Source organism: Haliotis cracherodii, unplaced genomic scaffold (genome assembly GCF_022045235.1).
Source record: "Haliotis cracherodii isolate W230 unplaced genomic scaffold, xgHalCrac1.p SCAF_7, whole genome shotgun sequence".
NCBI lineage: Eukaryota > Metazoa > Mollusca > Gastropoda > Lepetellida > Haliotidae > Haliotis > Haliotis cracherodii.
This window is the reverse complement of record NW_027266330.1, coordinates 60752146-60764724: the sequence shown is the minus strand read 5'-3', so window position 1 is coordinate 60764724 and position 12579 is coordinate 60752146. Positions and strand designations below refer to the sequence as shown.

Genomic DNA, 12579 nt, shown 5'->3' with positions numbered 1-12579 from the left:
ACTCATTCATTTAGTAACTTTCGATGAAAGAACAAACAATTACACGAGGCGTCAAAAAAACTGTGCATTATATGTTGTAGAAGGATCACTCGGGGTGCATGGGGTTTAATGCGTCCCGCGTTATGTTTTATACCACAAGTCGGAGATTTATTCCCCCGCTGAGAAATTTATTCCCGTCCATGGCGGGTTACACAGTATTTTATCAATATCACGTGGACCAATCAGATACCATCATTATGACATGGGACCCTTGATGATCCTGGGTAGATTATGTCTTCAGCAACCCATTCTTGCCGTAAAAGGACACTATGCTTGTCGTAAGAGGCAACTAACGGGATCGGGTGGTCAGACTCGCTGACCTCGTTGATGCTCTTTACGGGTTACTGTGACTTAGAGGAGAAGTATCTGGTGTATTTTTCAGATAATGACTGATAATCTATAAACCAATGCGATAGCAAAATCTACAAAGACCCTGTGATAAATCTGATAAAAGAATTGTGATTCATTTGTGATACTATTTACATTGATACGCATTTGTGGTACCAAATTGTGTATATTGGACATTTCGTGATATGTACGTTCAAAAAAAGACAAAGAAGTATTTGTTTGACACAGCTCGGATACTTAGTGTCAACAAGATTTTCAAAGTAAACACATCAAAAGGGAGAAATAAAAAACCCTGTGGCTGGTGCCATGAGGGAACACTAATGGTTATGTGCAGCCAACAAACAATTATGTTGTTTGTTTGGTTATGTGTTTGTTGTTTAACGCCGCACATAGCAACAATTTTATCCCAGCAATATGACGGCGGTCTTTAAATAACCAAGTCAGGACCAGACAATCCAGTGATTGACATCTTGAGCATCGATCTACGTAATTGGGATATAATGACATACATCAACCAAATCAGCAAGCCTGACCACCCGATCCCGTTAGTTGCCTCTTACCACAAGCATAGTACAACAACTTCACGTACATAAAGTCAAAATGGCCGTCACTATGTTGACGGGTAGATTTCTAAAGTCAATGAGACGGTGTACATGCTTGAGTCATAACTGATCAACTTGCCGATCACTCAAGGGTAATTTAAAAGATGTGTCGAAAAGATACTGAAGTAAATCATAGACTGATGCTTAAGACCAGTTCTAACCTGTATTGTCACGCGTAAATCATTTATGTACACCGTGTGAACTTTATGTCGACGTTCACATCTAACACATTCTCAGACAGTTATTTTCCACCCGCATACAGGTTTACACACTTTTAGCAATATTTCAGCAATATCACGGTGACAGACACAACAAATGGGCTTTCACAATGTACCCATGTGACGAATCGAAACAGAGGCTTCGGCGTGACGAGCGAACACTTTAACCACTGGGCTACCACACGGCTTCTGTTGTCAAAGACGTCCAGTTATACCTTATCAAAACCATTCTAAAATGGACCGAGGACCAAGCACTTTAACAAGCCCAAGTCAACATACGCATGGATACAACAAAGAATTTACACAATGCACAGTGGAGTCTGGGATGCAACCGATTATGTGACGATATTTCAAATCACCTGGTACACCACCAGCTTATTTTTTATTTAAATGGACATGAATATATAATGTATATGAAAGTATACATCATGCGTATTATTAGCGTATGGCCTCAACTGCGATGAATAGATGCCTGGTTAAGCGATGGATCAAGATTTCTCCTCCGTCGAGGGGGTGGAAGAGCACGGGTCTACAGTCGTCGGGGTGAACGTTACGCCGGATACAGCGTACAGGTCAGTGGACAGGTTTGGTGGGGGTAGCGTTATAATGTGGGCGGCTATCTCTCATCATGGCAGGACAGGTTTGGTCCATATCCAGGACAATCTTACGGCTCAAAGACACCATCAACGAAACTGTAAAGGTGTTGTACATTATTTTTAGAACGCTTTAAACTGTATATCAGTTGTAAACAATGTGTATGGGACACAAATAATGTTGCCTCTAGTTTTAGAAACAAACCGACCCTTAATTTGTTAGACGACTTAAGCAAAATGTGTCCAGCCTTCCATACATTGAGAGTCGCCTTTCAAACCGCAGATCAAACTGTCCTATGCACACTACAGCGCTGACCTTTATCTGAACAGGGGGTCTAAGACGCCGCAATTCGCTGTGCAGAGTTGCGTCCCATGGGCACGCCAGAAACCTATGATTGTGGGTTGGAATCCCGGTTCACCCCGATTATGTTTCTAGGTTTGTCAGCACCATTCTCGTGCTCGTCGGTTTCACCGAAGTGGTAAACGTCTGAGACTTGCATCACTTCGAGCTTTCCTCCCACATAAAGGTGACACGCCGTGATATAACTTGAATACTGTTCAAACCAGCATTAAACCCAACTCATTCACTCATCTTACATTTTCTGTGTGAAGCCTTGCTCAAAGGAAAGGCTTATCATTTTTCCGATAATCGACAAGAAAGGCACCAAGGCAAACACGCTCAGGTCCCTCTTTGTGTGAATTGGGTGCAAATAATTTAATCCCATAGAAGCCTTGGCTTTGTAACTGTGCACGGATATTAACAGACGAATCCGTTTCAGAAACAGATATGTTCGTGTCTTCGTTCGTCTTTTCAGCAGCAACTATCTCCAGTGACACATCAATCTTCCTGTCGGTTGGCAACTTGATTTCAACCTCACCCTTCTCAGCAAAGAATATGCTGTTAGACAGAGCGTCTTTGGTGAAGCCGTACTGTAGAGCTTTGGTCCTCATTCCCCATGGCCCAGGCTGTTTAGGATAAGGTCTGTCGTCAGGATGAGCATCCGCACTTTGTATCAGAATACTCCCGATGTGTTTCCGTTCTGGCGCCCTTGTCGTCAGGTTTCTGGCAAAGAGACGAAGGGAATAATATCCAGCCTTGGGCAGTCGACATTTTATATGAACCTGGCCATTTTTCCTGTATGCCATAATGAACTTGTACAGATCTTTCGTATCATCGGCATCTTTCAATAGCACCGTAAAGTCACTTTCAGGTCTAGCGTTGAATATCAACTCAGCTGCGCCATTCTTTGCAATCACTACATCCGTTTTGTTAATATCTGACTGAAACCCATATGCACTTGCATTGGATTGTACTCCCCAAAGACCTTGATGCTTTGGGTAGGGTTTCACAGATTCAGCACACGATGTACAGCGAAGGAAATAGGATGTCAAGGGATGGAACGATTCGCAATTAGAATCTTTTTGTCCTAATATTTTTAATGTGTAGTTGCCCGTTCTTGGAGGCGTGACCTTGACAGTGAAACCCCCGTCATCTTTTTTTCTAATCAACACATAGTTGCAGCAATCTTTCCCTGTGTTTTCTTCAACGAGTCCACACATCATACGTTGGACTGTAGTTCTGGTACATCGCGCTGTTATTTCACATGACATTTCCACATCAACAACTTGGTGCCTGTGAGTTGTTGACTCAAATCCCCATTCAATGCCTCTGTTGTAGGGCACTGCTGCTTTTGAAAATTCCTCCAGACTTATTGGTTTCCGAAGTAACTGGTACATGGCACTCTCGGAGAGGCTGTTTTTCATGAAAGGAAAATGTTTTATTGCAAAAAGATTTGGATCCATCAAAAAGTGGATTTCCTCATACTGGCGTAGGAACACGTAGTTTTTGTCGATAGGCCCCGTTCCCCATGTGACCTCAATTGGCCACCAGTCACCGTTCACAAAGACTATATTCCAGGCATGGTCTGTGTCCTCATCAGCTGTATATTTATGTTCTGGGTGATGTCCAAAGCTTTTAGCAAAACCGGATATCTTTTTACAAGGAATGTTCACCTCCCTGAAACAAATAGAAGTGAAATGGCATTTTGTTCAAGACACTTTCTGAAACACATGATATTACCCATAAGGCAGAATGATCTCTGTTACAACTTCCTGATATTTGCACATGTGTATTGTAGCGATTCTCAAAGCTTGTTGGTGAGTTGAAGCCACCCTACGTCACAGTGTTTCATTGTTTACAAAACATACTGATCAGAAGGAAACAGTTGTTTGTGGTTCGTCTTGAGATAGCTCGTTCAAATACACCAATCGCTTAACTTGGGACTGATCTCGTGCTTTTCATGCTCTGTATCCGAAAGACTAGTACGCTGAACAGCTAAACATCATGAGTTGACGCATCCTTGTTGGACGATGTCGTCCATATGTTGATAACATTAGAAAATATTCCATGATCGGAAGTTAATCGCTTTTAATGATAGAAAGTGTTTCAGTTTCCACACTATGACGTCATCCATTGTTCATAACGTCACAAATTGATTACAATACGTCATCTAAGCTAAATGCTGCCTTCAGTGACGTTTCTCTGTTACAGTAGGATTGACATTTCATACGTTTTTCTTCATTTTCTCTCTTCAATGCCAAGGTGTAATATATAGAATAACCAACTCGAACAAATTCTGCACAGCTCGTTTGTGTTATCTAAATATCTAATAACATCTAATAAAACATGAATCCATGTTAATAGTTTTGATGATTTAACTCAGTTACTTGTAATATCAAGTGAAGAATAAAATAAGTGAGTGAGTGAGTTGGGTTAAACGCTGCTTTTAATAGTATTCCAGTTATATCACGGCGTGTCAGCTTAATGTGGGAGGAAAGCCCGAAGTGATGCAGGTCTCAGACGTTTACCACTTCGGTGAAACCCACGAGCACGGGTATGGTGCTGACAAACCTAGAAACATAATAAGCGCGAACCGGGGTCGAACCCACAAGAATAAAATCAGCCTCCCTGTCAATAACACTGTTATCTGAATATAATGTCCGGGAAGCTTCGAGCAACGAGACATGAAAATTTAAAAATTATCCAAAATTTTAAGTCACTCATCCCAACCATTTGAAATACGTGCCCGTTCTTTAATATTCGAAATATCCTCTATTTTCAGTGCGTATTGTTTATGTATTAAGAAGTTAAACACTGCACTGTTATCTATTTATTGATAGTAACATAATACATTAGTTCCTTATGGATAAACTAACGATAGAACATGGGACTGAACTGATCCATGATGCAAAAAATAACACGAATCCACACTTGTTTGTTTGTTGTTTAACACAACACTCCAGCTATATGACGCGGTCTATCAATAACCGAGTCTGGACCAGACAATCTAGTGATTGACACCATGGACACCGATCTACGCAGCTAGATAGGATGACATGCATCAACCAAGTCAGCGAGCCTGACCACCCGATCCCGTAAGTCTCCATTAGACTTATTCTAAGCAGGATCTACACTGGTTATCAGTACGTACCTGCAAAGCTCTTTAAACAGAGTGGCGAAACCTTCACATACACCTGTCGCCATTTTGAGAACTGACTCAGCATCCTGAGGGCCGATGTAGTCACGTTGGAAGCCTGCAGCATCATAACTAAAACGAAACATGAAAACAATTATATACTACTCAATTACAGATAGGGATACAGAGATAGCCGAAGCTGTTCGTACCCTGGCCCACCACGCGGTCTTCCTCTACAATTATTAACTCCCATATTCAAATACAGATTAACGGCAGTCGTCGGGCTAAATCGCATTATGGAGCGGGGTCTAGATGTAAGTAATCAACCTGTAAAACTCTCCAACTTCAGACGCAGGGTCATACAGTTGTGTGTCTAATGTACATTTACGACGCATATAACCCAGTGCATTTGTCATATCTCCTTGTCAGAATGATGAGATATGATTGGTCCACGTGATCTTGATCAAATACTATGTATCCCGCCTTAGAGGTAAACACATTTCCCAGCGGGTGAATAAATCCCTTATATCCCGCCACGAGCAAGACAAGTTGCACGTGGATTTCTGAATCAGAATAAATCCCATATATCCCGCTTACATTCAACCGCACGCTTTTCCCGAGTCAGTGAGAGTCACGTGGCATAGCACAAGTTCACCTCAGTTCAATCGAACAGCTGTTTTCTATAAATTTTGAATATATTTAAATAATTTTACAATGGCATTTTTAAACATGTCGGTAAGATAAAGTCGTTGTAGCAGGTTCATTCGGTTTGTTGTTTAACGCCGCACTCAGCAATATTCCAGCTTTTTGACGGCGGTCTGTAAATAATCGAGTCTGGACCAGACAATCCAGTGATTAATATCCACGCAATTCGGATCGATGACGTGCATCAACCAAGTCAGCGAGCCTGACCACCCGATCCCGTTAGTCGCCTTTTACGACAAGCTTAGTCACCCTTTACGGCAAGAATGGGTTGCTGAAGACCTATTCTACCCCGGAATCTTCGGGGGTCAGGTTCATTCGGAGTACATGGGGTTTTATACCACTCGTCTCCAGCTCAGGGTATAAAATCTAACGCAGGACACACAAAACCCCACGTACCCCACGTGATCCAGCTTCAACGTTTAATATTACCTGATGTTATGTGTGATCCACATGTAAAATGCTCGAACTTTCTCCATGTCAGTCAGGGCTGGCTTCACAAGGTATTGAGCGAGGGAGGACACGGAAGATGTCACATCTGTTGGTGCCTTTTATTGGTAATAAGAATACCTGAGCTATAAAGAATCACTTCATGGCACCCTTATAATAGTTACATTTCGTTATTTGTGTAAATATCAAGCACAGAAAGCGAACCGATCAATCATCAAATATACATCAGAAAAAAATATAAGCACCGCCCGATTCTCTCATTTTACAATATGTGATGGTCTTATCCTTTATTGAGTTGTATGTATTGTAGGTGAGGTGAAATTGGGTTTAACGTCGCGTCCAAGATTATTGCACTTATATAGCGACGTGCAGGCACGTGTATGTGTGTTTGTGTGTGGCTGCTTGTACTAGTCCGGACTGATGCCGATTTATAGTGCTAGCACACTGAGATACCATGCCGCAGTTTAACATGAATACCCCACTCAGACTACAGTATACTGACTCCGAGCCGACCCGTCATTGATTTAGCCCCTTAATACCGAGCGCCAGACAGGGTAACAACAAGTACCATCTTTTAACGTCTTTTGGTATGACGCGGCTGGGGATCGAACCCCGGACCTTACGCTTTCCGGGCGGACGCACTACCACTAGACCACGGAGGCGGTCTGTATGTATTATAAAGTGCTGACATCATCTAAAAAGCTACCTTTTACTGAAAACATAGATCTGCATATAGTAGTGTATTGGCACTAGCGGTCCAGTCCTCTTAGGCCCTGTAATTCACTATGCATGATGACGTTCCTTTGGCGCGTTTGAAGCCTATGTTCGAATCCCAGTTCTCCTTGATCACACACACAAGCACACGTATTATGGTTCACTTTGACGATGCCAAGTGCTAAACGTCCACACTCAGGGCCATCGAGCGAGGCTTGTCTCCCACCTCCAGCGTGCATACAATACAAATCAAATACGGTCCAAAGTGGTGTTACCCGTGAATTGGTCTTCAGCTGCAGCAACCCAAAATTCATGTCCTGGAAACGTCCCATGTGAATTCCAGGGCAGAATAAGTTCCTAGTGTCCAACACAATTCTTTTCATTTGACTAAAATTAAACCCAATGGAAATTCTGGGTTGGAATATTGGTCCCCATCAACCTGAGGTGGTCGAAAGAGGAGACTAAAGGGATCGGGTGGTCAGGCTTGCTGACTTGGTTGATGTATGTCATTGTAACCCTGTTGCGCAGTCGTCATGCTGTCAACCACTTGATTGTCTGCTCCAGACGTGTGTGCGGCGCAAAACAAAAACAAAACAAAACAAACTCAAAATAGCGTTAACCTCACACACTCACTGACGTTTGTAGTATATGTATTGTGTACATGATCAGATTGCGCAAAAACTACAAACCGCCAAGGCATGCTGGTCGATATATTTAAAATCTGACACAGGGGGAACAGCTTCGGAACGCCTCTTCTTGGCGGGTTTGATAGGAGGGTCTGCGTCGTGGCCAGATATAGACTGTACGGTCTCAAGAGTGTCTCCCCGGGAAGACGCAATCGAGCTGTTGCTGCCCATCTCTCTGTCAAAAATTGGAAAATATGTGATTCCTGCCTTCATTCGAGAAGGTCTATTACACATTACCCCTTGAGGTTTACATCAGTAGGGCAAAATGTGGACTTTTAGTAACACCTTGTAATGCTTTCCTGTATCCAAGACAGAGGGCAATCAATCCGCATAAGACATAGGTCTAATTAAGATTTGACACTGTCCGTGTAACTCCCCATACAACAAACACTCCCGTGAAGATCCGGGTGACAATAGGTATTCAGCACATGCTTGTCTTAAGAGACTAATGGGATCGGGTGGTCAGGCTCGCTGATTTGGTTGACGTATGTCATTGTATCCTCATTGCGGGGATCGATGCTCATGATGTTGTCACTGGATTGTCACAGTTCGCTATACCAAACTAGGGTTTGACAATTAGTATAGACAATGTCTCAGATCCACGTCTTAGTTCTTCACACTCGACTAACCACATAGAGACAATGTCTCAGTTCCACACCCTAAACTAACAACACAGCGATAATGTCTCAGATCCATGTCTCAGTTCCCCATATTAAAACTAACTACACAGGGACAATATATCTGTCCTAAACACTACAAAAACTACAAAGACATTATGTCTCAGTTCTACAGTAAACTATCCCAACAGAAACAATGTGTCAGTTCCTGACACTACACTAACTACACAGACATAATGTCTGAGATCCACGTCTCAGTTCCCCACACTAAACTAACTACACAGACATAATGTCTGAGATCCACGTCTCAGTTCCCCACACTAAACTAACTACACAGACATAATGTCTGAGATCCACGTCTCAGTTCCCCACACTAAACTAACTACACAGACATAATGTCTGAGATCCACGTCTCAGTTCCCCACACTACACTAACTACACAGACATAATGTCTGAGATCAACGTCTCAGTTCCCCACACTAAACTAACTACACAGACATAATGTCTGAGATCCACGTCTCAGTTCCCCACACTACACTAACTACACAGACATAATGTCTGAGATCAACGTCTCAGTTCCCCACACTACACTAACTACACAGACATAATGTCTGAGATCCACGTCTCAGTTCCCCACACTAAACTAACTACACAGACATAATGTCTGAGATCCACGTCTCAGTTCCCCACACTAAACTAACTACACAGACATAATGTCTGAGATCCACGTCTCAGTTCCCCACACTAAACTAACTACACAGACATAATGTCTGAGATCCACGTCTCAGTTCCCCACACTAAACTAACTACACAGACATTATGTCTGAGATCCACGTCTCAGTTCCCCACACTACACTAACTACACAGACATAATGTTTGATATCCACGTCTTAGTTCCCTAAACTAAACTAACTACACAGACATAATGTCTGAGATCCTCGTCTCAGTTCCCCACACTAAACTAACTACACAGACATTATGTCTGAGATCCACGTCTTAGTTCCCATAACTAAACTAACTACACAGACATAATGTCTCAGATCCACGTCTCGGCTCCCCACACTTAACTAACTACACAGACATAATGTCTGAGATCAACGTCTCAGTTCCCCACACTAAACTAACTACACAGTGCGTTGGTTTCACACAGTAAGTAACTACATAGTGCCTCGGTTTCACACAGTAAGTAACTACACAGTGCGTCGGTTGCAAACAATAAGTAACTACACACTGCGTCGGTTTCACACAGTAAGTAACTACATAGTGCGTCGGTTTCACACAGTAAGTAACTACACAGTGCCTCGGTTTCACACAGTAAGTAACTACACAGTGCGTCGGTTTCACACACTGAAGTAACTACACAGTGCGTCGGTTTCACACAGTAAGTAACTACACAGTGCGTCGGTTTCACACAGTAAGTAACTACACAGTGCGCGGGTTCACACAGTAAGTAACTACACAGTGCGTCGGTTTCACACAGTAAGTAACTACACAGTGCGTCGGTTTCACACAGTAAGTAACTACACAGTGCGTCGGTTTCACACAGTAAGTAACTACACAGGGCGTCGGTTTCACACACTAAAATAACTACACAGTGCGTCGGTTTCACACAAATTACAATGAATGAAACCTGGGCTTCAATCAGAAACCACTCCCCCACTCCCCATTTATGAAGTGGTCAAGTGTAACAAATGTTATAAATGTGGATAACACTTTGTTAGTAACGTACAGACTCTTGTACTTTTCGGGGATGAGTCCCATCCGGGATTTGAGCCCCCACGTTCGCGATCTAACCACTCAGCCACCGAGTCTTCCACAAAAATAAAAGTCCGGCAATTGGTGGTCTGGATCACGTACTGTGTGTAGCCCTCTGACAAGTGTACAGAACGTGCTTTGAACACACAATGCCATTTAGAAAGTAGTCAAATGTAACAAATGTTACTTTTGGGATAACGCTTTCTTAGATTTTGTGTGCTGGCGATTAGGTGCCTTACTCTGGCAGTCTGGGTTCGAATCCCGGATGGGACTCAACCCCCAAAAGGTACTAGAATTTCTACTTTACTAGCAAAGTGTTATCTCAAATATAAAATGTTACGAGTGTATTATAGTTTGGTTTTCGTAATAAAACCCAGACGAGAGACAGTATAAACTTACCTTCGTGGAACGTTAGCTGCAAACAAACAACTGTTTTATGTTTACATGTTTAAAATCGCTTAGCAGCGTCACTGACACTGTTATCTGACACTGAGTTAGTTGTATTTCCTAAATTAGCACATGATACATTGTCAGTCCAGTGCAGAGTGTGTAAGTGGAGATAGCTTTAACTCTAGGTGTAGGCTCAACGGGTTTTTACTCCTCCGGCGTGATATATACTCTTCAAATGTAAGAAACCCAAAGCCAGATTTGTGTGAGGTAGGAAAATACATTTATACGAGGAACCGTGGAATTGCTAACACCAGATTAATCGACCAAAAGACATTACACAAGCAATGCCTGTTTAAAATAATATTAGTGTTTAAATGTTTTATTAATAAACTGATCGCCAACGTGGTCTATACGTGGTAGAGCTTCCACCCGGAGAGTGGAAGGTCCGGGGTTCGATCTCCGGCCGCGTCATAGCAAAAGAACTTAAAAGATGGTACTTGTTGTTTCCCTGCCTGGTCCTCGACATTTAGGGCATAAAAGAAGGGCTGGTCGGTTGGAGTCAATGTACTGTGTCTGAGTTGGCCTACTAAGATCGACATGAGTCCGGCCTAGAACAAGCAGCCACACATATAAGTGCAATAATCTTGGGCGCGACGTTAAACCCCATTTCACCTCACCTCTCAAAGAATTGTTCATTAAACAAACCGACAAACCAGTACAGTGAAAAATGATCCCCGGTCGCGTCAGCCCAAATGACGTTAAATGATGGTATTCGTCAGTATACTGTGTCTGGGTGGGATATTCATGTTAAAGTGCGGCATGGTATCTCCGTGGGCTATTCAATCGGCATTAGCCTGGACTTAATATTAATAATAATAAGTGCATTTATAATGCGCCAGATTCCATTCACCGAGTGGATGCTCATAGCGCTACACTATTATTACCCTGGTCAATGGATCAGTGAGCACTCGATATTCATTCTCAGCTCCCTGGGTAGTATACAACCCAAGCTGCCCGTGAGGAGCTAGAAGGTTAACAGCCACTTACCATCTCATCTTACCGGTTACCCACTTACTTGTGCAATCAGCCACACACATACACACACACACACACACACGTACATGCACGTCACTATATATGCGCAATAATCTTAAACGCGACGTAAAACCCCATTTCACCCCCACCTATTCATAAACTGTGACATGTACTTAATCGTGTCTATTTATTCCCAACACGTCAAGTGGATTTGGGCAACCGCCAACCTCGCGAGATTAGCAAAATCGATATTTTTTTTGTATACCCGTTTAGGGAAGTTAGATCACAAGCTGAGCTCATCTGTGACATAGCAACCACACTCACACAACTGTTAAAAACAGCAACACAACTTCCTGGTCAACCCGCCCCTGTTTACCCGCTGCGAAGATAAAGCAGCTGTGCGTCAGCTATGTTGGGGACGTGACAGGTACAAATGATATCCATTGCATTCGCACAGCCACTTGTGTGAGCTTAATGTGGACACGGCGATTACTTGCACGATCTCTGACTAAAGGCTTAGAAAATAGTCACAACAGTGAGTGTTTAGTGTCGGCGCACTGGGCAAAATTCCAGCTATATGACGGAAGTCTGTAAATAATCGGGTCTAGACTAGACAATCCAGTGATTGACATCATGAGCATCGATCTACGCAGCTAGATCAAGTCAGCGAACCTGACCACCCGATCCCATTAGTCGCCTTTTACGGCAAGCATATTCGCCTTTTACGTCAAGCATGGGTTGCTGAAGACCTATTCTACCCCGGATCTTCACGGTTCCACAAACAGTGAGTGAGTGAGTGAGCAAGTGAGCGTGCGTGCGTATGTACGTGCGTGCGTGTGTGCGTGTGTGCGTGTTTGAATGAGTGCGCGAGCATGGTTTAACGCCGCTATGAACACTGTTTAAGTTATTTCGAGGCGTGTCAACTTAATGTGGGAGGAAAGCCCGAAGTGATGC

The 12579-nt window shown here is 43.0% G+C and overlaps 1 protein-coding gene across 1 annotated transcript; it reads right to left on the bottom strand.

Annotated features, from left to right (window-relative positions):
- Positions 1-2023: 2023 nt before the first annotated feature.
- On the bottom strand, positions 2024-7999 carry LOC139448370 (kyphoscoliosis peptidase-like). Its single transcript, XM_071229909.1, has 4 exons — positions 7832-7999; positions 6411-6526; positions 5292-5408; positions 2024-3817 (listed from the first exon to the last, which is right to left on the bottom strand). Exons 1-4 carry the CDS (start codon positions 7997-7999, stop codon positions 2419-2421), a joined length of 1800 nt encoding a protein of 599 aa, XP_071086010.1. The 3' UTR covers positions 2024-2418.
- Between the last annotated feature and the right edge of the window lie 4580 nt (positions 8000-12579).

Coding starts and splice junctions, on each gene's coding strand:
- LOC139448370 (XM_071229909.1), bottom strand. CDS start 7,999: ATGGGCAGCAACAGCTCGATTGCGTCTTCCCGGGGAGACACTCTTGAG. Junction 6,527..7,831: donor TCGACCAGCATGCCTTGGCG/GTTTGTAGTTTT, acceptor TACCAATAAAAG/GCACCAACAGATGTGACATC. Junction 3,818..5,291: donor CTGTTTAAAGAGCTTTGCAG/GTACGTACTGAT, acceptor TATTTGTTTCAG/GGAGGTGAACATTCCTTGTA.